The sequence below is a fragment of the Megalobrama amblycephala genome, linkage group LG3, assembly GCF_018812025.1.
Source record: "Megalobrama amblycephala isolate DHTTF-2021 linkage group LG3, ASM1881202v1, whole genome shotgun sequence".
Taxonomy (NCBI): domain Eukaryota; kingdom Metazoa; phylum Chordata; class Actinopteri; order Cypriniformes; family Xenocyprididae; genus Megalobrama; species Megalobrama amblycephala.
Window position 1 is genome coordinate 36,330,592 of NC_063046.1, and position 27,923 is coordinate 36,358,514.

Here is a 27,923-nt window from a genome sequence, read left to right on the forward strand (position 1 = left end):
GGTATTGACTAATAAGTCAAATGTGAAAATGTAGATTTTTCAAACACATTGGATTTCACTTCAATTAAAACATTAATTTGGTCCTAAAGGTGATACTTGGGGAAACTTTTTGAGCAATGTTACCAGGCAATTTTGCAGAGTGATGTTGCTTGGGCACTTTCCCATTGAGAATGGGCAACAAATTTCTATCTGGATACTTTAGATAGAAATTTGTTGCCCATTCTTAATGGCAACGTGCCCAAGCAACATCACTCAGCAAAATTGCCCGGCAATATTGATCAAAACATTGCACCTTAATAACATGGCTGCATTTGGCCGGGGGTTTACAAGACCTCTGATCTGTCCAATGATGGGATTTTAATGAAGCAGTTTCTTGAGTAACCAAGCTTGCAGAGTTTCATGTAAGTGGTTGTTGTACTATCATAACATCTTTTAAGTTTCAGAACACAAAACTTCCTTGTTAGTCTAAAAACAGCTTTTATTGAAACCAGGCTTTGAAAACACATTTCTAATTTTGTCACATTATGACGCAACTGTAATTGAACTCCGTTTTGTTCTTTGTTATCCGTCAGTGCCATTGCAAAGCAATATTTTTGTTTAAAATTCTATATTCAGTAAGTTTGTTTTTAAATCATTTTAGGCAATAAACTTAGGCAAAAAACTTATGCGTGACACATTAAATGGTTTTTAAATTGGAAAATTTAGCAAAATGTTTGAAAAAAATTAATAAAAAATTAACTACAACCAATATAATAACCTTTACAAAGAAAATAGTCCAAATTAACATCCGTTATAACACCACAGACAAAAATTTGGGGGGACAAAATGTTTAAATATTATAAAAAATAAAAAAAAATAAAAAATTAAATTGTATATGTTAAATTTACATTTACAATATAACCACTTTATTTGTGTTAAAAATGTTATATTGCAATTAAATTCCAATCTGCATGTATGGCGGGAACATTTACACATATTACACATGAAATCTCAAACTCAAGTACATGCATTTTAAATTTAAATTTTATCATGCATTTTAAAACAGAAATTTTCACCTTGTATTGGAACATTCCAAAAAAGGAAAAATAACAAATTCTTTTATTTAAACTCTATAACCATCTTTTTTTAAAAAAATGTTTAAAGGTCTAAACAGCCATTTGCATTTTGATTGCAGGATGGGGGTCATAGTCATAGATCTCAAAATCCTCTGCAGAGAAATCATCAATTTGTTCAACTTTGCGTTTGATCTTGAGTTTGGGGAATGGACGTGGCTCTCGCTGAATCTGTGGGTACAGGACATGTTAGAAACACACTTTGAACACTGTAGATAAGCATACACCCTTACAGGTGCTGGTCATATAATTAGAATATCGTGAAAAAGTTCATTTTTTTATTGTAAATTATTTTTAAAAATGAAACTTTCATATATTCTAGATTCCCTACATGTAAAGTAAAACATTTCAAAAGTTTTTTTTTTTTTTTTAATTTTGATGATTAGAGCGTACAACTCATGAAAGTCCGAAATCCAGTATCTCAAAATATTAGAATATTTCCTAAGATCAATCAAAAAATGGATTTTCAAAACAGTAAAGTTCAAGTTCTTTAAAGTATGTTCATTTGTACACTCAATACTTGGTCGGCAGCACATATTACAGCAAATGACTTGCTCCTAGCACAAATTACAGCATCAGTGAAGTGTGGCATGAAAGTGATCAGCCTGTGGCACTGCTGAGGCACTATTGAGCCTTCAGATCATCTGTATATTGTTGGATCGACTGTTTCTCATCTTTCTCTTGAAAATATCCCATAGATTCAGGGGTCAGGCATGTTGGCTGGCCAATAAAGCACATTCAGGGGTCAGGCATGTTGGCTGGCCAATAAAGCACAGTAATATCATGGTCAGCAAACCACTTGGAAGTGGTTTTTGCACTGTGGGCAGGTGCTAAAGTCCTGCTGGAAAAGGAAAACAGCATCTCCATAAAGCTTGTCAGCAGATGGAAGCATAAAGTGCTCCAAAATCTCCTGGAAGATGGCTGCATTGACTTTGCACTTGATAAAACACAATGGACCAACACCAGCAGACGTCACGGCCCCCCAAATCATTACTAACTTCAGAAACTTCCCACTAGACTCAAGCAGTTGGATTCTTCCTCCCAAGTCTTCCTTCAGACTCTGGGACCATGAATTCAACATGAAATGCAAAATTTACTTTTATCTGAAAAGAGGACTTTCGACTGCTGTTCACTGTCCAGTTCTTTTTCTCCTTAGCCCAGGTAAGATGGTTCTGACATTGTTTCTGTTTCAGAAGTGGCTTGGTAGTCCTTTTCCTGAAGATGTCCGAGTGTGGTGACTCTTGATGCGCTGACTCCGGCTTCATTTGACTCATTGTGAAGCTCTCCCAAGTGTTTGAATCTGCTTTACTTGACGGTATTCTCAAGCTTGTGGTCATCCCTGTTGCTTGTGCACCTTTGCCTACCCAATTTCTTCCTTCTAGTCAACTTTGCATTTAATATGCTTTGATACATCATTCTGTAAACAGCCACCACATTCAGTAATGACCATCTGTGACTTACTCTCTTTGTGGAGGGTGTCAATGATTGTCTCCTGGACCATTGCCAAGTCAGCAGTCTTCCCCATTAGTGTGGTTTCAAAGAACAAGAGATACCCGAAATTTATACTGTAGGGATGGTCATTTAATGAAACTCAAATGTAAATATTCTAATATTTTGAGATACTGGATTTTGGACTTTCATGAGCTGTATGATCTAATCATCACAATTTCAAAAAAAAAAAAAAAAAACTTGAAATGTTTTACTTTACATGTAGGGAATCTAGAATATATGAAACTTTTTCACGATATTCTAATTATATGACCAGCACCTGTATGTCATGATTTCCCATCTTGTGTTCTACGAACTTTTATTTTGAAGTGTATTTTCTCTTTCCATTGTTTCCCTTTGTTCACTTTCCTGTTGTTTGTTCCTGTTTGCCTTTGTTTCTATAGTTACCCTTGTTTGTTTTGTTTCCATGGAAATTTTTTACCCACACATGTTCCTTGTTAGTCTATTGTTACCCAGTATATTATATTGTATTATATTATAATACATATATTATATATTATATTATAATTTACATATATTATAATTTACATACATACAGACAGTTGTGCTCAAAAGTTTACATAATTTGCAGATTCTGCAAGGGGTAATTATTTTAACAAAATAAGAGGAATCATGCAAAATGTGTGTTCTTTTTTATTTAGCACTGTGCTGAATAAGATATTTTGCATAAAAGATGACCCGTTCAAAAATTTACATACCCTTGATTCTTAATACTGTGTGCGATTACCTGGATGATCCACGACTGTTTTTATGTTTTGATTTTTGTGGTGGTTGTTCATGAGTCTCTTGTTTGTCCTGAACAGTTAAACTGCCCAACATTCTTCAGAAAAATCCTTCAGATCCTGAAAATTCTTCAGTTTTCCAGCATCTTCTGCATATTTGAACCCTTTCCATCAGTGACTGTGTGATTTTGAGATCCATCTTTTCACACCGAGGACGACTGAGGGCGGCTCTTAATGCATCGTGTTTCCTTCTGGAGCATCAATGAATGTTTGAACCTTTTTGAATAGTTGTGTTTGAGTCCCTCAGTCATCCTTAGTGTGACCTGAAGGACCTGAAGGATTTTTCTAAAGAATATTGGGCAGTTTAACTGTTCAGAACAAACAAGAGACTCATGAACAACCATCACAAAACATAAAAACAGTCGTGGATCATCCAGGTAATCACACACAGTATTAAGAATCAAGGGTATGTAAATTTTTGAATGGGTCATTTTTATAAATTCAGCTACTTTTTGAGTATATGTAATAGGGCTGACCGCTATATCGCATGCGATTGTCACGCGCATGTGAATCGCCTTCGATAATGAACGCGATATTGCGTGGCTTGTCAGTGAACTATGGTTCTGTCTATTAAATGCCGCTCCATTTGAAAGCAGGTGATGCCGATTTCACGGTAATCAAGGAACCGGCTTTACTGACGAAATGCGCGTGACAATCGCATGAGATATATCGGTCAGCCCTAATATGTAAACATCTTTTATGCAAAATATCTTATTCAGGACAGTACTAAATAAAAAAAGAACACTTATTTTGCATTATCCTCTTATTTTGTTAAAATAATTAACATTTTGCAGATTCTGCAAGGGGTATGTAAACTTTTGAGCACAACTGTGTGTGTGTGTGTGTGTATATATATATATATATATATATATATATATATATATATATATATATATATATATATATATATATATATATATATATATATATATATATATATATATATATATTTTATATATATATCCCTGTGTCTCAGTTGTCTTTTGTTGGCCATTGTCTTTACATATATGTTTATATAGCTGTTGCGTTTCTGTTCCCTATTTGGATATCATCACCATCTTCCCTGTTTGGATTTTTGTTGTCATCATGCCTGTTTGTTTTATTTGTTTGTTTAAAAACATTGTTGCAAACAATCCTCGCCTCTCCTCTTTCCTGCGCACCGTACAAAATTTAGAAATTTATACTGTATTTTTTTAGTTATTGATGGGTGAAGGTGATCAATTTAATCAAACAATGAAAGTTTTATTCAAAAATACCAACAGAAATCAAATTTCACACTTTATAGACATTTGAATTTCCGTTGGTATTTTTGAATAAAACTTACATTGTTTGATTAAATTAGATCACCTTCACCTTCATCCCCAGAAATAACTTCCTACAGACTATTTTATCATCAGTTTAACATATGGAATTTTTCTCCTTTTCCATATCTATATGCAATATTTTGAGAAATGAAAGAAGAAAACACACAATACACTTTTTTATGGTGCACTTTGTCTTTCACACATCACTGTAGATTAAAGAAGATAAACTAGTTTTATGGAATTTATGCAACATACCTGCTCTTTCAAAGGCTCAATGTGATTGGTATAGATGTGGGCATCACCTATTGTATGCACAAAATCTCCAGGCTAGGAAAAAATAAGAAGAATAATGAGTGCAAAATATATTCAGCGAGTTCAAGTTTGGTTAGTATGTCCATAAAATAGCATGGATGCAGATTTCACAAGCTTTGATACATGTATGAAACCCTAAGGCACACATGTTAAATACAATTTTTACTTCCTTTGTGAAGTGGATGTGCATTTGTAGTGAACTTCAAATACAGTTCTTTTTTTTTCTTCTTTTTTTTAATTCTTTTACTAAATTGCAACTTCATTGCAAATGTATAATTACAAATAACTGCTTGTCATGCTAAAGTTCAGCTAACTGCATTTAAATTGCATTTAAACTTTTAATTTAATTAAAATCATAGTATATGTGAATAAAAGCCTAAATTCAATCTGTTCATCATATAAAGCGATCGAGTCTTTTCAGAAAATTTGGACTAAACCGCTCAATTCATATGGATTAGTTTTACGATCTCTTTATGAATTTTTGAAGCGTCAAAGTGGTAGTTGCGTGGACTGTCAATGGAGGGAATCTCTCAGATTTCATTAAAATGAATTCATTTGTGATCCGAAGATGAACTAAAGTCTTAGGGGTTTGGAAAGACATGAGGGTAAGAAAATGATGACAATTTTCATTTTTGGGTGAAATAACCTTTTAAATTTCCATTTGCTTAACTGACAAGAATAGCTATGTAAATAGTTTTATGCTGCATCAGATCATGCATAATCATGGATTGTGATCACCAGATGACTGTACATTATCCCTTATATTTACATTATGCAGGAAGATGTACTTTCACAGATCATCAGATTTTGAGATATGTTCACCTTGAGTCCAGTGATGTGGGCAATCATGTAGGTGAGAAGTGCATAGCTGGCAATGTTGAAGGGCACACCCAGACCGAATATCACCAGAGCGCTGGTACAGCTGGCACGACAACTCACCATCTGACACGTAAAACTGGCATAACGCATGGCAGGGGGGCAATGCCATCATAGGAAGATCTATCAATAAAATGGATTGTTTTGTCATCATGCATACATGTCAAATAAAACAATATTAGATGAAAAACTTACATTAAAAAAGTAACATTTAAACAAAAAAAAACCTTAAACTTGAATATTTGACCAACTTAAACTCAAAAGGCAACTAACTGAAATAAGTTTAAGTACTATAATTGCTTTAAAAAAAAAAAAAAAAAAAAAAACAAGTTTATTGATATTGAAAAATTAAAGGTGCCATCGAACGTTTTTTTACAAGATGTAATATAAGTCTAAGGTGTCCCCTGAATGTGTCTGTGAAGTTGCAAAATACCCCATAGATTTTTTTTAATTAATTTTTTTAACTGCCTATTTTGAGGCATCATTAGAAATGCACCGATTCAGGCTCCGGCCCCTTTAAATCGCGCGCTCTGCGCCCCCTCCCGAGCTCTCGACTCTATCATTGCATAAACAAAGTTCACACAGCTAATATAACCCTCAAAATGGATCTTTTCAAAGTGTTCGTCATGCAGCATGTCTAATCGCGTAAGTACAGTGTTTATTTTGATGTTTACATTGATTTTGAATGAGTTTGAGGCTATGCTCCGTGGCCAATGGCTAATGCTACACTGTTGGAAAGATTTATAAAGAATGAAGTTGTGTTTATGAATTATACAGACTGCAAGTGTTTAAAAAAATGAAAATAACGACAATCTTGTCTCCGTGAATACAGTAAGAAATGATGGTAACTTTAACCACATTTAACAGTACATTAGCAACATGCTAACGAAACATTTAGAAAGACAATTTACAAATATCACTAAAAATATCATGTTATCATGGATCATGTCAGTTATTATTGCTCCATCTGCCATTTTTCACTATTGTCCTTGCTTGCTTACCTAGTCTGATGATTCAGCTGTGCACAGATCCAGACGTTAATACTGCCTGCCCTTGTGTAATGCCTTGAACATGGGCTGGCATATGCAAATATTGGGGGCGTACATATTAACGATCCCGACTGTTACGTAACTGTCGGTGTTATGTTGAGATTCACCTGTTCTTCGGAGGTCTTTTAAACAAATGAGATTTATATAAGAAGGAGGAAACAATGGAGTTTGAGACTCACTGTATGTCATTTCCATGTACTGAACTCTTGTTATTCAACTATGCTGAGGTAAATTCAATTTTCAATTCGATGGCACCTTTAAAACAAACTATTGCAAATCATTTATTATCATTTCATTATTTCTAACTTTTGAAAAAACAAAAGTTAGAAATGTCACATTTGCAACTAACTGAAAAAGTACTAAAATTACTAAAACGTAAATAAAACAAACTTTTAAAAAAAATGAAAGCTAAATAGAAAAAAACCCAAAAACTAATAAAATGATAAAAGCACACAAAATTAAAACCCAAGTTAAATGAAAACTGAAAATATATAAATAAAAGCTCATTCAAAATATTAAGATACCACAGTAGTATATAAATGATACTAAAAAACACTGGTGGATGGTGATAAAGTTGATTGAGACCTTTGGGATTCCAAGCACACATGATGATCCTCCTGTCTTCTGGATTTGACTTGATAGTGTCAATCACCTTCTGTAACTGGTCAACACCTTGCCCAGAGTAATCTTCATGAAGAGATGAAATAGTCTAGCTTAGAAACAAATTCTTACTAATATATACACATTAAAAGAAAAGTGTTTTAAAAAGCTTTTTCAATTTCACAAATATCCCAAGTATTCTCTCTCTCTACTAATGAGGTCTTAAATACTGCATGAATAATAATCAGTGCCTACAGTCACCTACACTATGTAACCTAATGGCTTGACCTGCCCTGATGACAATTATAACAATTTTAAAGTACCCCTATTATGCTTTTTCAGATATGACCTTTCATGCAATGTGAAATATAGTGGTTTGTGAATGTAAAAGGTCAAAGTGCAGATAAATGGAGTTACTGTCTCCCCAAAGAAAAAAACGATCCTAAACTGCCTGAAACAAGTCATCAGTAATTCCAGGCTTACTTCCTGTGTGAACCTACGTAGGTTTGTAACAAATTTGCATAATGCGCACCTACGGTCTTCACCGGCTGCCCGCGAACAACATCTATTTGACCCACCCTCAAACACTGTAGTTCTAGCTGAGGCCTGGAAGAGTTTGGTTTGTGTTGTTGACATGTTGAGAAGACGCTGGGAATACAGTATACATCGCTGCTATGGTATGTCAACTGCATATATAAAAAGATTGGCAGTTACCAGTGTGCATGTCTTTGTATTCAGCTCCAAAATGCCTCCACTGAAAGCCATACACTGGGCCCAGGTCTCCTTCCTCACGATCAGTAAAGCCATTTTTATCCAGAAAATCCCTGGAGCCATTAGCATCCCAGATTCTCACACCCTTTTCTGACAGCTCTTTAGCATTTGTTGAACCCTAAATTGTAAGATTAAAAATCTAATTCATTAAAAATGCAAAATGCAAAATAAAAAAGATATATACAGAAATAAGATACAGAAGTTTGGGATATTTTTCTACTGTACCTTGATAAACCATAGCAGCTCCTGCAATATGCCTTTCCAGAAAACCTTTTGGTCGTCAGCAAAGGAAACTGATCTGCGAGGTGCAGGATGAAACCGATTTTTTAATTTTATTTTAGTAACATTTCAACAGTAGTTGATCCGTTAATCCAGATAAAGATGATACAGGTCTTTTTGTGAAATCTTTACTGATTTTTAGAAAGCAAACATAAGAAAAAAATTATATATTGTTAATATTTCAAGATGAACACTTATTGGACTGAAGCAACTAAGGAAGGTTTATTTGATCAACATTTTTTGTAAAAAGCCTGTTAAAATGTATCATATATGATCAGGTTTTTGAGGAGCGTTTATTTGTTCATCTCTTTATTATCGCATTGTATGTTTTAGCTTTAATCATAAAACTATGCATTTAAATATCATACTGAGACATATTGTTGGGAGATATACAGTGACAACTGATATTTATATGAGCAGTCTGCTATACCATTACAAATCTCATCGATTTATCAGAATCTCATATTTGTGACCCTGGACCACAAAGTCATAATTCAAAGTCACAAGGGTATATTTTGTAACAATAGCCAACAATGCATTGTATGGGTAAAAATTTAAGTTTTTTTCTTTTATGCCAAAAATCATTAGGATAAAGTAAAGATCATGTTCCATGAAGATGAATTTTGTAAATTTCCTACTGTAAATATATCAAAAATTTATTTTTGTGAGTGGATATGCATTGCTAAGAACTTCATTTGGACAACTTTCTTAATATTTTCAGATTCCAGATATTCAAATAGTTGTATCTCGGCCACATATTGTCCTATCCAAACCATACATCAATGGAAAGCTAATTTATTCAACTTTTCAGATGATGTATCAATTTTAAAAAAAATTGACCCTTATGACTGGTTTTGTGGTCCTGGGTCACATATTTTTGATCATATAAATATCAGCAACTGCACACACAAAAAAAAAAAGCATATTTTTGCTCAGTTTGGGTTTCTGTATAAAATTGAGGTGTTTTTTTTCCTTGAGTATGAGCTCCATATTCTCATAATATCATACTATATGAGCCATAAAAGACTGATGTATCAATATGATACTCAAAAAACACATAAGCAAACTTTTTAGAAAGATTATTTTAAATATGTTTGGTCTAAATGATCAATAACGGTTCCATTTTATTATTATTATTTTTTTTTTTTTAAATATATTTTATTTCATATTATATTTAGGCTCCGAAATGTTATGTTTAGGCTTGGTTCTTTACCCTGTTGTAACACAAAGTCTGTTCACAGAAGTGTATTTGTTCACCATCTCAGTCAGATAATCATAACTTAAGAAACTCATGGCATTTGTTGATGGTTTTATACCTAGGCTCTCTAACACAAAACAGAAGTCATTTATTTTCACATTGTTCTCTGTTTTCCTGGTAAACTTGCATTTCTAATCATTTGTCATGAAGTTAATTGCCATGAACCGTTGAAGAAACTGTTGTCTGCATATTTGTCTCACCTCTGAGACTGTATCTGGCCTGTGTCCCGAACACAGAGATCACTCCGGTCCCTGTCCTGTCGCCTTTGCTCGCTCCGTGCTGCAGAATGTACTCGACTAGGTTCAAGTAACCGCGCTCGTCACAAAACAGAGAAAAGTCTTTTTTTCCTCCGCCTGCACCTTCTGTCTTGTTTTCTACTTCAGTACAATGGCCATTTGTCATTTGCTCAGCGGCGTTGGGCATTTTCTTCAGTTTAAGATCAAACTCAACGATAGAACTATTGCAGGCAAATCCTGTAGCGCGCAAAAATCCACATTTATATTTTCCCGCGATATTCTTCTTTTGTTCATTTTTGGCGGTTTTGCAGACCATCCTAAAAGCTGCACACTGCCACCTACGATACTGGAGTGTGTAAAATCAAGGCTTCATTGATCTCTGCTTATTTTCTCCTAATAAGACATGGAAAAATTTGACTAATGCCCTTACAATTCCCTACTGATTATTTCTTGTACATCATTAATATCCCATTTCCTTTCAGTTATGTTAATACATTATTTAAGTTCTTTTCTTTCTCTCTATACATCATGAACTAACAATAGCCTGTTTTTACTACATTTATTAACCTTTCTTAATGTTAATGTTAAAGGGTTATTTCACCCAAAAATTAAAATTCTGTCATTTATTACTCACCCTCATGTCATTCCACACCCATAAGACCTTTGTTAATCTTCGGAACACAAATTAAGATATTTTTGTTGAAATCCGATGGTTCAGTGAGCCCTGCATAGCCAGCAATGACATTTCCTCTCTCAAGATCGATTAATGTACTACTAAAAACATATTTAAATCAGTTCATGTGAGTACAGTGGTTCAATATTAATATTATAAAGCGACGAGAATATTTTTGGTGTGCCAAAAAAAAAAAAAAAACACTTATTTAGTGATGGCCAATTTCAAAACACTGCTTCAGGAAGCTTTGGAGAATTATGAATCAGCGTGTCAAATCAGCGGTTTGGAGCACCAAAGTCACATGATTTGAGCAGTTTGGCGGTTTGACACGCGATGCGAATCATGATTCGACAAGCTGATTCATAACGCTCCGAAGCTTAATGAAGCAGTGTCTTGAAATCGGCCATCACTATATAAGTCGTTATTTTGGGTTTTTTGGCGCACCAAAAATATTCTCGGTGCTTTATAATATTAATATTGAACCACTGTACTCACATGAACTGATTTAAATATGTTTTTAGTACATTAATGGAGCTTGAGAGAGGAAATGTCATTGCTGATGGCCTCACTGAGCCATCGGATTTCAACAAAAATATCTTAATTTGTTTTCCGAAGATCAACTTATGGGTGTGGAACGACATGAGGGTGAGTAATAAATGACATTATTTTAATTATTTTTTGGGTGAACTAACCCTTTAACTAATTTTAACAGGTTCAGAAAAAAATGTGAGATTAGATTATTATTAACTAAGATAAGTGTAGTAGAAGTAGCCTACTTTTCATTGATAGATTATTAACTAATTTAGCCTACATTTTTTAATTTCCTTGAATTCCTATGATCTGGTATCCAGCAGAATTTAACATTCAATCATTTTTTTTCTAAATTCAGAAGTAACGTGTATGTTTCTATTAAAACATCATGTTGTTTTTAATGCAGCTGCTGAATAGGAATAAATCACCACTCTGACTGGTTTAAATTCTTCCACCCACTGTAAAAACCATGCAGTGGCATTGCAACTTCTGCGGTGTGTGTTGCATTCCATCTAATTTCTCTAACATTCTGTATAAGTTATTGCAATGTTCTGGGAACGTTATTTTATGGTTACAAAAAAATTAAAACCTAAAAAGAATGTTCACCTAAAGTTAGTATTTGGTTAACAAAAAAAATTAAACCAAACAAGAACCAAATACTAACGTTAGGGGAGTGTTTGCTGGGATGTTGTTTTACTTGTATTAATGCAGCTGCTGAATAGGAATAAATCACCACTCTGACTGGTTTAACTTCCTCCACCCACTGTAAAAACATGCAGTGTCATTACAGCTTCTGCGGTGTGTGTTGCATGCCATCTAATTTCTCTTGATTTGACTGCAGCTCCATATATCATACGTCCATAATCATAGATCTCATCAATGCAGTAGACTATATTCAGTATAGACTCCATTCAAAACCAATTTTATTCGTTTTTGCACATATTTACACTTTTTTTCAATATGTTTAAGCTTTCTCCACTTTCTCTCATTTCAGGTCATGGATACGTGCCCCAGCTATTTCTTGACCGGACAGAAGCATAATCAAGCATAATTTTGATATTTTGGTATTTTACCCTCAAATTCAATCATGACAATGTCTCACTTTGTTTTGCATTCTTTCTTTGGTAAGTCTTTTGCTGCGCTAACGCCATGTTGTAACCATATATAGACTGTAAAAAAGATATATGATGCACCTTCACTCTCTACCAATGTAGAAAAGTGAAAGTATGGCGCTGACATCTTGGAGCCCGAGTCTGCGCAGTAGTGAGTATGAAGTGGAGCCGTGATATCAAGGCCCCGCCCACACTCCTGCAGAATTGGTTAGTACAGTTTACTGCAATAAGTCGGTGCGAAATAAACAGTTATGGAAATGTAGAAAATAAAGTTGAAGCTCCAATCTCCTCCCGAAAAAAGTCTTTTGCTCAGAGAAGCTGTCGATCTCAGCAGTCAATCATGATGTCAAACCCTCGTTTTTATAGCATCAACTAACTAAACTCAAACTTATTTAAAAAAACGGATTTTCCAAATTTTGGAAAAAATTTATTTGAAGTGTAATATGATTGTTTTGTTTGTCTCAGGTCAGATTCGATTATATGGAGAAGGCGGGGTTTATGCCATCTAATAGGGTAACAGCCTATAACTTGGGCCCTGTCCCAAATGGCAACCTAAACACTCACGGCCTTACTACAAGTCTGCACTTTTGTGACATAATGCCGTTTTGACTGTCAGGAAGACTTCTGCTGCGGAGCCTGCACTAGTGCGCATCAAGGACACATATCGACCGCAAAGGGGGCGCTCGAGAGCACCCTTCTGAGACCTAAAATTGACAAATGAGACACCCTACGGTCTCATGGACTTAACGGACACATAGCAGCCATTGTAAGTCCAAAAGACAGAAAGAGCTATGAAGTGTGCCATTTGGGACAGGGCCATGGTCGTAACCGTAATTTCAAGATGACAACACGTGACGTTCAACTCGGAGCTGTTCCTTGGAATTATACGTTTCTATGGTAACACTATCAACGCCTAAATTAATCTGCAGCAGTCAGGTGGTACAGTGTACAGGTCAGAGCTCTCAGAATATTCCCAGTTTACAAGTTGTAATTAATAGTTCTACAAGGACGTGAATGCTTTTTACAAGTTGGAATCTCGTAATTACGGTAATTTACTGCTTACATTCCCCACTCTCAGTTCTGTTTTTCAACCTCGTGCCCATGGACCCCTAGTGGTTCTTGAGATAAAATAGGCCTATAGCATAGCCTATGTCATATTTGTGAAATAATTAGTATGTAATATTATGTTTTGACATATGAGATATTCCCATAAAAATAAAAATGTCAGTATGTCTGAGGATATGGCAAAATACCGGACAAGTCAACTAACTTATTGAATGTTACATAGCTTGCAATAGATTGCAACAGCCAGGTTCTGAAAGTCAAACTTAATTAATTTTCTTCATAGGGAAATTGATTTTTAATGATAACCTTTAAAGACAGACCTACCATGAGCTATGAGGTTGTTAACTGATGGTATTTGCCTCTGCTGAAGCCATCAACCAGCATTATTTTAATTTATTCGTAAAATAATCTTTTTTAACAGATGCATTTGTGGTGAAAAACTACATTACTCATGATGCTGTACAGAAAATTCCACCAATCAGAGAGCGATGAAGCAATGCAAATGACGTAATCGACTTAAATATTTGTAAATGTGCATATTTTGTAATAAACTTAATATAATTAAAATTTTTAAATGAGCAGTTTTATATTTCTCTATTGTTTTTAATTCAGTTCTGCTTTTCGCAATGCTTCATGGGATTGTAGTTCTTTCAAGCCGTTAAGTACACAGTCTTTCATCTTTGTATTTTTGCCAGATTTTCAAATAGTACTTCTTTGCTTCAAATCAAAGTTTGTTGTGTTGTGATTCACCTCGTTGCTGACTGGCTTGGTTCGTGGCATATAACGCTTTAACAAAGACTGTTTAAAATTTCTATGGTAAAAACGAATGGAAAAAAATACTTCCAGAACAGCTGAAAAATTGGGCAGGCACTGTTGCTCTCTATGAGCCGATTTTGTTTTATGGGTCCTTCAGGACATTTATTTTTCATCAATGTATACATTGATTTATTTACATTTATTTATTTATCTATCAAATAAATGTATGCCTATTTAGTTTATAGATTTATTCAATTTATTTTTGGTTTCCATAATATAGTGAATACCCTTGTAGACCACAAATTTACCTGAGCAACTGGTCAAAATGTGACGGAGATATATTGTATATATTAAACTGTCCTGACTCCTTGCTAAAAGGAGCTGTGACTCTTGAGCGCAGGAGTGCAGACCGCTCTGCGCATGCGCGAATCACATGTTGCTCTGTTGTTATTGCCAGTGCCGTACAGTCAGTGAAGGGCAGAAAGCGGCACACGCGCACACAGGCGAGCTGGATTAGACTCGGACTGGATGGCAGGATGACATGCTCAGATAAGAAGACTACACTCGAGTCACTGATTAAAACAAACTGTCGCCGCATTTGTACGTTACAGCTGTCGACAGCGCTTTGTGTAAAGACATTCAGTCGCATATAGTTCACGCGCAGAGATGGACGCGCATCTGTGGGATCATCTCCAGGCTGGCAGCTCGGAGGTGGATTGGTGTGAAGGAAATTATCTCATTTATCCTGGAATAGCGGAATTTTACAACACGGTACGTCGGTCGGCACTCTCTTTGTTTTGTGCCATATTGTGTCATGCACATATGCATGTGTGAAGTCTATAAACTTTAGGACTGCTTTGCCTGTGCTCTGCTCACATCAAATAAGATTTTCAAACATGTTTCTGTCTCTTTTCAGATCAGCAACGTGCTGTTTTTCGTCTTGCCTCCAATCCTCATGTGTCTGTTTCGTCAGTACGCCACACATTTCAACAGTGGCATCTATCTCATATGGACTCTGCTGGTGGTTGTTGGTAAATTTCATCCCTCATTATTTCCAGCTGTTAGTGACAGTGCCCGAAAGTAACTTCTTACACAACACAAGTATGCTGGAGGTCAGGTTTTTAGGCACATTATAGGAGGTGGCAGTTAGTAGACTCCGTTCTTCCTCCTTTTCTGGAATATTGCTGGTCTTCAGGAAATAGCTGAGCAGCGCAGGAAGGGCTACTGAAGGAAATATGTTATCTCGGTAAAATATTCAGTATTACAGCACAATTATATTTCAGTTGTGTTCTGAAATGAGGAGGTCAAGTCCTCACAGTTTTTTAATGTCTTAAAGGATTAGTTCACTTTCAAATAAAATTTTCCTGATAATTTACTCAGCCCCATGTCATTCAAGATGTTCATGTCTTTCTTTCATCTTAGGTTTTTGATGAAAACATTTCAGGATTATTCTCCTTATAGTGGACTTCAATGGCCTCCAAACGGTTGAAGGTCAAAATAACAGTTTCAGTGCAGCTTCAAAGGGCTTTAAACGATACCAGACGAGGAATAAGGGTCTTATCCAGCGACACGATCGGTCATAAAAAAAAAAAAAAAAAATACAACTGTATATGCTTTATATAACCAAATGATCGCCTCACAAGTGCTTCCTCCAAAACTGCACTTTTGTATTCTTCAGAAAGCTGTAACTGGCGCTGTGTTCGTTCCGTAAGTAGAATACGGAAGGCGTAGGACATACAGCGTAAGCTTTTTGAAGAATACGAAAGTGTGGTTTTGGTGGAAGCACTCGTAAGGTGATCATTTATGTTTATAAAGCATATACAGTTGTATTTTTTTTTCCCGAAAATGACCGATCGTTTCTCTAGATAAGACCCTTTTTCCTCGTCTGGTATCGTTTAAAGCCCTTTGAAGCTGCACTGAAACTGTTATTTTGACCTTCAACTGTTTGAAGGCCATTGAAGTCCACTATAAGAACCTTAATTTCTTTTCGACTGAAGAAAGAATCTTGGATGACATGGGGGTGAGTAAATTATCAGGAAAAGTTTATTTGAAAGTGAACTAATCCTTTAATGTAACACAAAAATGAAAAATCTGTCATTATTTACTCACCCTTATGTTGTTCCAAACCTGTTTGAGTTTCTGTTGAACACAAAAGAAGATATTTTGAAGAATCAGTCAACTGATCTAGTCAACTGCCTGGTTACCAACATTCTTCAAAATAACTTCTTTTGTGTTCAACAAGAAGGAAACTCATACAGGTTTGGAACAATATAAGGGTGAGTAAATATCAGATTTTTCATTTTTGGGTGAACTATCCCTTTTAATGTTCTTTAATTTATTGAAAACCAAGTATAAATCTCATCAAATTAGTGTTTTTAAAGTCCCCCTCTATGATCACCAAAGTGACATTTTTTTTTTCTGTGAAAAAAAAAAAAAAAAAAAAATCTTCATGCTTCATTCTTAAAATATAGCCTGAATGTAACTCTACACCCCTTGCTTTATTTCATATACTCGGATCTATAAATATGCTAATAAGCCCCGCCTCCACTCGCTCGCACGAGCTCAGAGATCCACTCGGTCAACTTACTGAGGTAAACACTGCTCAATGGTATCGCTTTTTACAACGTCGGACACATGACAGTAATTAATATGATTAGCCTTTTGCTTGACTAGGCCTACATTATCAAACAGCTGCTAATAATGTGTTGCTAATGTTACAAACCATGTTCCCGTTCGCCATCAGAGTCAGACAGCTGCAATCTGTATCCTTAGAAATGCTTTGAACAACTCAGAACGTCAGTGGAGAAAGGGATATAGTTCATCATAACATCATAATATACATCATAAACCCACTATATTGCTATATCCACCCGTTTTTTTCATATCAACATAAAAATATACTGGGATATATTCTCTTGAGACTCCCCTGCTTCAGAGCGGTCATGGTTAATGATATGCTAAAGCCTGCCGGCACGTTGACGTGATTGGTTACGAGGTAGTTTGTGACGTCACAAACACCAGCGATTTCAAACTGTGTTTCTGAAACTGTCAGTTTTAAGGAGAAAATACTCAGCAATCTTGTTGACTTAAAGCATATTAAAAACACCACATAGACATATAAACAACATTAAAAACTTGATTTCCACCACAGGGGGACTTAAGCATTTTTACATTTATTCCAAAATAATAACTAAAGGCAGTAACAATTTAAAACAATATATTTTATTTGTGAACTAATGCTGTTCTTTTTAGTAGTCAACTTATTTTCGGATCATCAGTCATCAAGCTTGGTAAACATTGGTCACAGACACGGACACGAAGATGTATCTTTAATTTCAGCAAGCTGATTGCTCACTAAAACCCCCACAGTCAGCATGTTTTCAGGACATTTCGAGTTTGATTTTGACTTGACATAAAGCAGAGATATCTAAGTGGGAGAGCTGTATACTTACTTTTTAATTAGTCTTCCCATTAAACGCAACCATTTTGTTCATTCAGACTGATTCACGAGTAGTACTGTCAAATGATTAATCGCAATTAATTATTTTATAATTAGATTTATATATATTTATATTTATATATATATATATATATATATATATATATATATATATATATATATATATATATATATATATATATTTCATATTTATATTTAACGAGTAGTTATATTTATTTATATAAATACACACGTGCATGTAATGTACAGTACAGTCCAAAAGTTTAGGAACCACTAAGATTTTTTAATGTTTTTAAAAGAAGTTTCGTCTGCTCACCAAGGCTACATTTATTTAATTAAAAATACAGTAAAAAACAGTAATAATTGTGAAAATTATTACAATTTAAAATAACTGTTTTCTATTTGAATATATTTGACAAAGTAATTTATTCCTGTGATGCAAAGCTGAATTTTCAGCATCATTACTCCAGTCTTCAGTGTCACATGATCCTTCAGAAATCATTCTAATATGCTGATCTGCTGCTCAAGAAACATTTATGATTATTTTCAATTGTTGAAAATATTTGTGTACAATATTTTTTTCAGGATTATTTGATGAATAGAAAGTTCAAAAGAACAGTATTTATCTGAAATCTAATCTTTTGTAACATTATACACTACCGTTCAAAAGTTTGGGGTCAGTAAGAATTTTTATTTTTATTTTTTTTGAAAAGAAATAAAAAATGAATACTTTTATTCAGCAAGGATGCATTAAATCAATCAAAAGTGGCAGTAAAGACATTTATAATGCTTACAAAAGATTTGTATTTCAGATAAATGCTGTTCTTTTGAACTTTCTATTCATCAAGGAATCCTGAAAAAAAATATTGTACACAAATGTTTTCAACAATTGAAAATACATCATTAAATGTTTATTGAGCAGCAGATCAGCATATTAGAATGATTTCTGAAGGATCATGTGACACTGAAGACTGGAGTAATGATGCTGAAAATTCATCTTTGCCATCACAGGAATAAATTACTTTGTCAAATATATTTAAATAGTACACAGTTATTTTAAATTGTAATAATATTTCACAATATTACTGTTTTTTACTGTATTTTTAATTAAATAAATGTAGCCTTGGTGAGCAGACGAAACTTCTTTTAAAAACATTAAAAATCTTAGTGGTTCCAAACTTTTGGACTGTACTGTATTTAATATAAAATATATATAAAAAAAAAAAATAATATATATATATATATATATATATATACACTTATATTATGTAAACACACACTTTTATTTTGAATGTGATTAATCATTTGACAGCACTATCACGAGTGCAGAACACGCACAAAAACAAGAGGCAGGATTTATCGCACAAAACAATCATGTCCAATCATTTTTTTAGGAGGCACTGCCTCCTTTTCCTCCACAGAGGAAACGCCCCTGATCCTATCTGTCTGATATATTTCACAAACATATGGTGCTCTGAGAAATCACATCTGTTGTTTCTGTGTCCACAAACAAGTGTGGACCTGCCAATCAGAAACACTCTCTGTCTGTCAATCATTATGCACATTCAGAACAGCGGACATTGGGTTTGCTCTGATCTGGATAAGTGTGAAACATTTCATTACCCAGGGTTAAAAATGACCTTAACCCAGAGTTACAAAAGACGTTAATCCTGGGTTAAGGATAGCTTGAAAAGCTTCTCTCTTTCTCTGCTCTCAGTCAATCCCTTGTCATTGGATCTTTTTGTTCATTTTACAGAAGGCCACACAGACCACATTTCACAAGGCCCCATTTACACTGCACGGTTCAAGTGACCCAATTCCGATTTTTTCCTCCCATGTGGCACAGATCGGATATGAGTCACGACCGTGTAAGCAGGAAAAAAGCGCATGGATTCCGATTTTCACAGATCGGTTTCAGGCCTCATTCATATGTGGTTATAAATCAGATATGAATCGGATACGTGCGTTTGCGCCTGCAGTGTAAGCGGACAGATCGGATGTTCCCCTGTAAATGCGACTCCTGCGTCATTGAAAAGTGAGGGTTTTTTAACATTTTGCGGTACAGACATAGCTATAACAAACGGAACATCTCTAGTTGACTGGCAGATTATTAATTTAATTTGTTTGTGTTAAATAAAAGGCGATCCGACGTTGAAATGTGTTGCTCTTGAAATCACACTGTGCTCGTTGCCGCTGTTGTCAGTGACGACGGCTCGTGCACAGACGCGCGCTTCAGTCCCTATTCGTTCCATTGAAACCACAAAATAAAAAGCACACAAACTTGCAACTGCCCTTGATATACAATCACTGATGAATGCATTTGTTTTAATGACAAAAAACAAAACAAAAAACAATTGTATAGGATGGCGGATTCGAGCCCATGAAGCTGTGAATATCTACCCGTACCCGAGTATTATTCAACTCACACGCTTCCAGCGGAGCTGCGTAGGCTACGTATACTGTCGTGAAGAATTTGTATTATTTTTATGTAGGGATGTAACTATTGCATTAAAAGGGTTTCTATATGAATTCATGTCAATAAATTAAGCTCAATGTACCATTGAAATTGATCTGTGACGTCATATAGGCTATTTTTGGTACGTTTCGCCAAGTGCAGTGTAAAAAGGAGACATCCGATATAGGTCACTTTTAAAAGAAATGTAAGCACGTCGTCCAAAAAAATCGGATATGGTCAAAAGATCGGATCTGAGCATTACGACTTGCAGTGTAAATGCTGTAAGATGTGTTAATATTCACATGACCCAAGTGCATTCACAAGTCTGCATTTGTGAAGCTTAACATATTTTAAACAATGAAGCTCTATGTCCCTGTCCATTTTAGGTTTACAGAAGCTGCCCTTCTCACGCTTGTGTCACCCTCACTGCTTACTGACAACCAGAGCTGCAGTTTTATCAAGCTTCTTCCTTTTTACTTGCTATTTGGGGCTGCTTAATATTCTCTCCTGTAACTGCCAAGGTTAAGACAATCACATGGGAAATTGGTCCAGGATTTGTGCAGAAGTGTGACTTGTACCCAACAAACCGCTGGTGTATTTAAAGCTCGCTGGCAGCTCTGTCTGTGGAGCAGCATGGGAAACTAGCCAACTCAGCACAAATACTGCTCTGTATAAATGTCTTCAGAGTTTTTCTGCTCTAAAAGAAGCTGCTGACTTAATTAATCCGGGTGGGATTTTGAGACAAAATCCTCCCTGCCGTCATATAATACAGTGAGTTTAGTCAAAGGATTAGACACAGACAGAAATGAATTTTTTCACGTCAAACCTTGAGGTGATTCAACGCTATACGTATTGATGGAGATATGTTTTAAGAACACTTTGAGGAGTTTTTAACTGGGATTTAATTGGTGAAATATTGTGTGCTGTTGGGTAAACAGTGGCTGAACTATTGACATCTTCTAAGAAAATAATTATAGTCAAGTCTCTGGTGTCCCCAGAATGTGTCTGTGAAGTTTCTGATCAAAATACCCCACAGATCATTTATTATAACTTGTCAAATTTGCCCCTATTTGTGTGCCCCTTTAAATACAAATGAGTGGCTGCTCCTGGCCCCCTTTCCAGAAGAGGGCGGAGCTTTAACAGCTTGTGCTTCAGTTGCTCCACAACAACAAAGCTGAATAATCCCAGGCAGCCAAAATAACGATTGTCAGTAACGGTGTTCAGCCTTACACTGTTCAAACCCAGAGTCGGGCACTGATGGAGAGACTCAGGAAGAAGTTACAACATTTAGAATGCATCTGGATGTTTCTGAATTGTAAGTGGATAAATTTATGTATTTACTGTGGAGTTGATTCAACTCATCGACTAGCATGTGCCGTCATGTTAATCTTTTGTGTGAATCCAGTATTGAATTGACCCTCGTTTGTGAAGCAGTCGTAAAATGACGGCATGGTAACAACACTCTACTACAACAACTCTTCCTCTTTAAAGCAGCCCAACATGGCTTCGCCCCCTTTGTTGCGTGTTCTCGGGGACAGGGTTTATGTACATTTTTGGGTTTGTGATGTCACTAGCCTGGGAAGAAGCTCGTTGTAGTCCCTACCAGCCGTTTGTTGTAGTCCTTAAAGGAACACTCCACTTTTTCTGAAAATAGGCTCATTTTCCAACTCCCCTAGAGTTACACAGTTGAGTTTTACCGTTTTCGAATCCATTCAGCCGATCTCCGGGTCTGGCGGTACCACTTTTAGCATAGCTTAGCATAGTTAATTGAATCTGATTAGACCGTTAGCATCTCGCTCAAAAATAACAAAAGAGTTTCGATATTTTTCCTATTTAAAACTTGACTCTTCTGTAGTTACCTCATGCACTAAGACTGACAGAAAATGAAAAGTTGCGATTTTCTAGGCCGATATGGCTAGGAACTATACTCTCATTCCGGCGTAATAATCAAGGAACTTTACTGGCGTACCATGAGTGCAGCAAACAGCAACATTACACACTAACTAAAGTTTAAAAAAAAGTGAAATCATAATCAACCACCCCTTTAAAGTATATTTTAGTTTACCATAAATGCTTGTAAGCATATTCGGCAGTACACTTTAGCTCTGTTTCAAAGAAAATAGAAGTAATTATGAAGTTAATATAAAGATCTACTTAAATTTGTCAAAAAAGCACTCTGAAGTTCAGAGAATTACATTTAATGTAAATGTAAACTATAATAACATGCAATTAACTGTTTGAATTATCATTACATTCAGTTACACTTAAGTATATTGTTTAAATAATATTATATTATATTTAATATATTGTATTATATTATATTTTTCTCAATTATATTTATTAGTTTTATAACAGCAAACAAACAGCAACAAACAGCCCCAAAAAAAAAAGCCAGACACAAATGACATAAAAGCCTAGATAAAGTCCAAAGAATAAATACAACTCCTACAATTGGAGGGATAGAAATCAGCACAAAAAACATAGTATAACAGACGTATTACTATCTTTAAGTTCTGACATCATGTAAATGTTGGAGGAAGGGACCCCAGACCATGGAAAAATTAAGAGACTTTGTTTCATTAAGCCGTATTTTTTTTCAAGGTTTAAGACAGACACCATCTCAGCCAGCCATTTCTGAAAACATGGGGAAGCAGTGGCTTTCCAATCTCTTAATATAATTCTCTTGGCGTATTTATATATATATATATATATATATATATATATATATATATATATATATATATATATATATATATATAATATTTTTAAATTAAATATGATTTAGTACTCTTATTAATAATAGAATGCTAAAGTGTAATTCTTTTTCACAAGGGAAGTCAAAGAAACTGAGCACTTTACTCCAAAATGCACATTATTTAAAATTAAATTCTAAACATTATTTGTTTGTTTTGTTTTTTAACAATCATACTTCTGTTCTTTAGGTATTGGCTCCACTTATTTCCATGCTACACTGAGCTTCCTGGGGCAGATGCTGGATGAACTGGCCATACTGTGGGTGCTCATGTGTGCCATCGGCATGTGGTTTCCCAGGAGATATCTTCCCAGGATTTTCCGTAGAGACAGGTGTGCTCTCATATCCACAAGCTCACACATTTTGATTGAAATATACTTGTAGGTTGTGATTCTGCACAATGTCTGCACTGCTTTTCTCTTGTTTCTCCATGTTTTTCCTTTTGTCTTTCCCTGTTTATTACTAGGTCGAGGTTTAAAATGGTCATCGGCATTCTCTCAGGGATCACCACCTGCCTGGCCTTCATCAAGCCAGCGATAAACTCCATCTCTCTCATGACGCTGGGAATCCCGTGCACTGCTCTTCTCATCACTGAGTTAAAGAGGTCAGTGCGCTTGTAGAAACTCAGCATCAGTCCTCTAGTGCTTTCCATGCTTATCGCATTACATATTTATTGCTGTGCACATTCATTTCAAATCACAGTGACAGCTCCTTTTAAATAGCTGTCTCTCTTTATATGGCAGTGTCCCTATACGAAAAGCATATTTTAAAGGCAGTCTTGAATTTGTAATATGAATTGGATTTAATGTATAAGAAAGCACATGGTTTCCAGTAGAGATACACCGACCGACTGGCCAGGGATCAGAATCAGCCGATTTTTCACATGTTTGGGCCGGACCGGTGACCTGCCGATCTCACGTCTCACGTCTTTCTGATTCTGAGCCGGTCAATTTTGTTGCCAGCGGCGCAGGCAGGTAATGTCACAGCCACACTCATACTCACAGGCTGCATGTAAAATTGTTGTTGGCTTGGAAGTTCTTCACTGCGAATGAAGACACAAAGTTCGCAATTTGTAATAATTGTAAGGCCAAAGTAAACCGTTATCAATACACCGATACCAGCTGCGCGTTCTCGCTCTCTCTTCTCTCCGATGGTGAAGTGACACACACCCGCCTCCTCTCACTCCATTCGTTTCATTTGCTCTGGTTGAATAGTGGTTGTATTGCGCATAATTTTAGTACTTCCCGCAGGTTTCGCACTCGCACCAAAAGTGCACGCACCACTGATCTATATAAGTGCCGTGCACATAAAGCCGCCTCTCAAACAGCTGTCCGAGTATCCTAAATGAGTGGCTTACTACTGCACTTGAACGGTCAAATACACACAGATTTATGTCAAAATGCCCATCTTGGCGAATATTCAGTTAAACACAGTTAGTTTTGAAACATTTGGAGTAGTTGAGAAAGATGAATGCATGTTGTGTAACAGTATGTGGATCTGTGCATAAACTCTTAAAGTGACAACAGTCTAATGTTCCTGCTGCTTGTCTGTCATGTTAATCAAAGAACAAAATAATTACTTTCTGCTTTTGACTGAATAAGTTTTATAACTTTAATTGTAAGCATTAATAAAGCAATAAGCCCCAAGAAGCCGTGGTTTACAGTGAAATTTATAACAGCTAAGGAGTGTTGTTAGGCTTGACATGGAACCCCCTTAGCTGTTATAAATTCACTGTAAACCACGGCTTCACTGTGTGCTTTATTGCTTTAATAAAACGGTTACCACACAATACAAATATTAAAGCCAAAAAATATGTATCAATGCAACTTTCATGAAGTAAAATCACTAAAAGCCTTCATATTTTATTTATCTCACAATACTCTTCTACATAATGCAATAAGCTTCAATGAGCAAAATCAATAGAGAACAAGCATGTTTATGTTGCTAAGAGTGGTTGCTCAGCAACATACACACTCGGTGTTGCAGCGATACTTATGTAATGCGGTCAGCTGTATGTTTTGGGGAATTTTACAATGGCTTCTAACGTGGCTCAACCAATCAGAATCAAGGGCCGGAACTATTCATTTTATAATCTGTATTTAATGTTTACAATGAAGATTATCCAGTGTTATTTTACATTTGATTACTTTAATTTCTGTAGTATTTCTTACCTGAATACTGTTAGACCCACCTGAAAAACTTAAAGCTGTGTTTATTTCATATCAAAATTTATTCTGTTGCATTTATTTGTGGTGTTTTTTGCAATTTGTTTATTTATTCTTATTTCAAAATTTTATGGAAATATAATTTTGCATTAAAGAAAAGTAAATTTTGTTTATTATATGCTGTCAATTATAATTCTTAGAAAGAAAAGAAAATTTCAATCAGTGCATCTCTAGTTTCCAGCTTCAAATGAGCTGTTCTTCCCTATTAGTGTTGTTCATAATTAAAGTTGAAGGTTTGTTCTATCCATATGGGCCCTATGGGTCACTTAACTTGTCCCTCATGTCTTGTGTGCTGCTCTTTGTTTTGACCAACATAAGAAGGGCTTAAGTACAACTTTATATGTACAGTAAATGTTATATGTATTTTATGATAAACTAAAATATACTTATATATACTTATATAAATATATAATTTATACAGTAATTTTTATTGAAATTCATGTTTTGTAGTTATATGTTTATGAAATTGCAATTTACTACATTTAAAATCAATTAAAATATAATATATTAACTTTAAATTTAATATTAAATAACACATTACAGGTAAAATTATAATCAAATATGTTTACATGTACTTGAGTATGTTAGTCAACACATCAAAATAAGTGTACTTCTTTAAAGAACAACAACAAATTTTAAAATGTACTTTAAAGTAAAACTTTTAATGTGACATTATTAAGAAGTGCTTTTTTAAAAAGTGTACTTAAACAGTAAATAAAGTGTAATCTCATTAAGTACACTTAAGTACTCTTGTTAAGTACACTTATATCATTAAAGGTGCTAAAGAGGATCTTTTCGTCGACTGAGAAACCAAAGACTGTTACTGAGTTTTTGAAATGAGCGCATGCGTAAGAACAACCCCCCTCCTTCGAAGGAACGCCTCCCAAAACTCGTAAACACTCGTATTGGAACACGAGTGTTTGTTTATCACCGGCATTCGCTGTGTTGTGTTAGTGGATTCATTATGTCGGACTCACCGCAGGTGAGCGGTTGTTACTCCTGTCTCCTGACAAAAACATTGCATGCGGCGCCTGTGGAGTGTGGAAAGTTACTGGAGAGCGCAGCCGCGCTCGTTTCTCACAAGGAACGTCATGGCAGCGATTGACAAGCCAGAGGGCCAATCGTTCATGCGATGATCGCGTAAACGATTGGCTGATATTTTTAAGGCCCTACCTCGTGCACAGATGATGTATATTAATATTATTCCTTTCAGTGTGTGTCTTTTATCAGTTAGTAAAGACAGTTTCGAGTAATATTGCAAAAATGTATAAAACAAAACATCCTCTTTAGCACCATTAAATATAGTATCTGCAAGTACAGTATTTTTAAAAAATATATACTTTTAAGATTTTAATTATACACTACAAGTGCACATTTAATAGAATTAAGTGCACTTTTTTCCACAATGGGTTACTTTTCTAAGAGGTCTGACTTATGATTTGCACCGGGCAGACCATAAAACAAGTAAAAAAAATAAATAAATAAATAAAAAATGAGATACCATAGATGTACAGGTACCTAACTTGAGGGTGGGCCACTAACACGTTCTTCAGAACATGCAAAATATAGTTTAAGTTCCCTGGCCCATATTTTCAAAGTGTCCGCTGACCTTTGAACATAAAAAGTTCAACTAAACAGATAAGTGTCGTCTTCCTAAAACACAACACCACACTGATCATTTTTGTGCTTAAAGAGAGTCAATGTGACATTTGTTCTTTAGCACACATGCTTGAAATCCTCTGACCTTAGGAAACCCTTCCCTTAAGCTGTCCAGATGTGCATAGAGTTCATGTGCTTTGCTCTGTAGATGAAGAAACCGGCTTATCAGTGGTTTCCTGAACATGAGATGCACTGCTGTGGTTTTCCTGATAGCGTTTCTCTCAGACCGTTCAGACCAGTTAGATGTAGTTTTATCTAACAGCAAACCATGTATGAGTTTGTAGTTTTAGTTGTGCAACATATCACCATGTAGTAGGAACTAACACATGACAACTCTTAAATGTTAAACAAAGATTAAACTTTTCTCTGTTGACAGGAAGTGAAACTGTGAATTGAGTAAAATGTTGCTCAGTATATAAACACATATGTGTACATTTAGGGTGTTACATTTTTACCATTCTTGTCACCCTCCTAAATAGCTTGGACATTGTGTCTCAGTTCAGTTGTATTTAATGCTGTTGGTTTTGGCTCTAGTCTTCATGTGTCATCCTGCTTACTGGATAGTCATAAATTAAAAGAAAGAAATTCTTGCTGAGGTCAGGATTGCGTTATTAATGTCTAGAAACTTAAAACTAGTAAAACTAACACAAAGTACAACAACAGGGCGTTTTTCACACCGTTATGGTTTGACATGGAATACTTGATTATAATTTTATACATTTTTGTACATTTAAAGTTAATACATTTTAAATGTACTCAATTGCAACTTCATTGTTACATTGTTACAGTACAGTCCATTAGATTACAAATATTTAAAAATATGTGACATACAAGTTTCAATAGAAATGGCATTAAAGTATATTTTAGTTTAACATAGATGCTTGTCAGTACATTCAGCAGTGTACTTTAACCATATTTCAAAGACAATAGAAGTAATTATGAAATTACATATAAAGATATGCCTAAGTCCTACTTAAATTGGACAAAAAGCACTCTAAAGTTCAGCTAATTGCATTTAATATAAACTAAAACTATATTACATTCAAATAAAATTGCAGTTATGTATCCAAAATCCCTCAATTCAGTTCGCACTTAAGTATATATTATTAAAATATATTATTTCCGTAATAAGTACTCTTTTTAAAAG

General features: G+C 35.1%; 2 protein-coding genes across 2 annotated transcripts in view; one reads left to right on the forward strand and one right to left on the reverse strand.

Annotated features, from left to right (window-relative positions):
• Positions 1–460: 460 nt before the first annotated feature.
• tyms (thymidylate synthetase) lies at positions 461–10,421 on the reverse strand. The gene is given in 9 exon segments (XM_048185315.1): positions 461–1,283; positions 4,963–5,034; positions 5,842–5,916; positions 5,918–6,018; positions 7,530–7,631; positions 8,259–8,433; positions 8,541–8,584; positions 8,587–8,613; positions 10,053–10,421. Coding segments are annotated over 9 exon segments (1,086 nt in total). The 5' UTR covers positions 10,405–10,421; the 3' UTR covers positions 461–1,145.
• Positions 10,422–14,636: 4,215 nt separating this feature from the next.
• acer2 (alkaline ceramidase 2) overlaps positions 14,637–27,923 on the forward strand; it is an 18,969-nt gene continuing 5,682 nt past the window's right edge. Inside the window, exons 1-4 of the mRNA XM_048185316.1 lie at positions 14,637–14,996; positions 15,142–15,256; positions 23,083–23,224; positions 23,359–23,496. Coding sequence (XP_048041273.1) covers positions 14,892–14,996; positions 15,142–15,256; positions 23,083–23,224; positions 23,359–23,496 — 500 coding nt within the window. The 5' untranslated portion in view covers positions 14,637–14,891. The remainder of the gene's footprint in view (positions 14,997–15,141; positions 15,257–23,082; positions 23,225–23,358; positions 23,497–27,923) is intronic.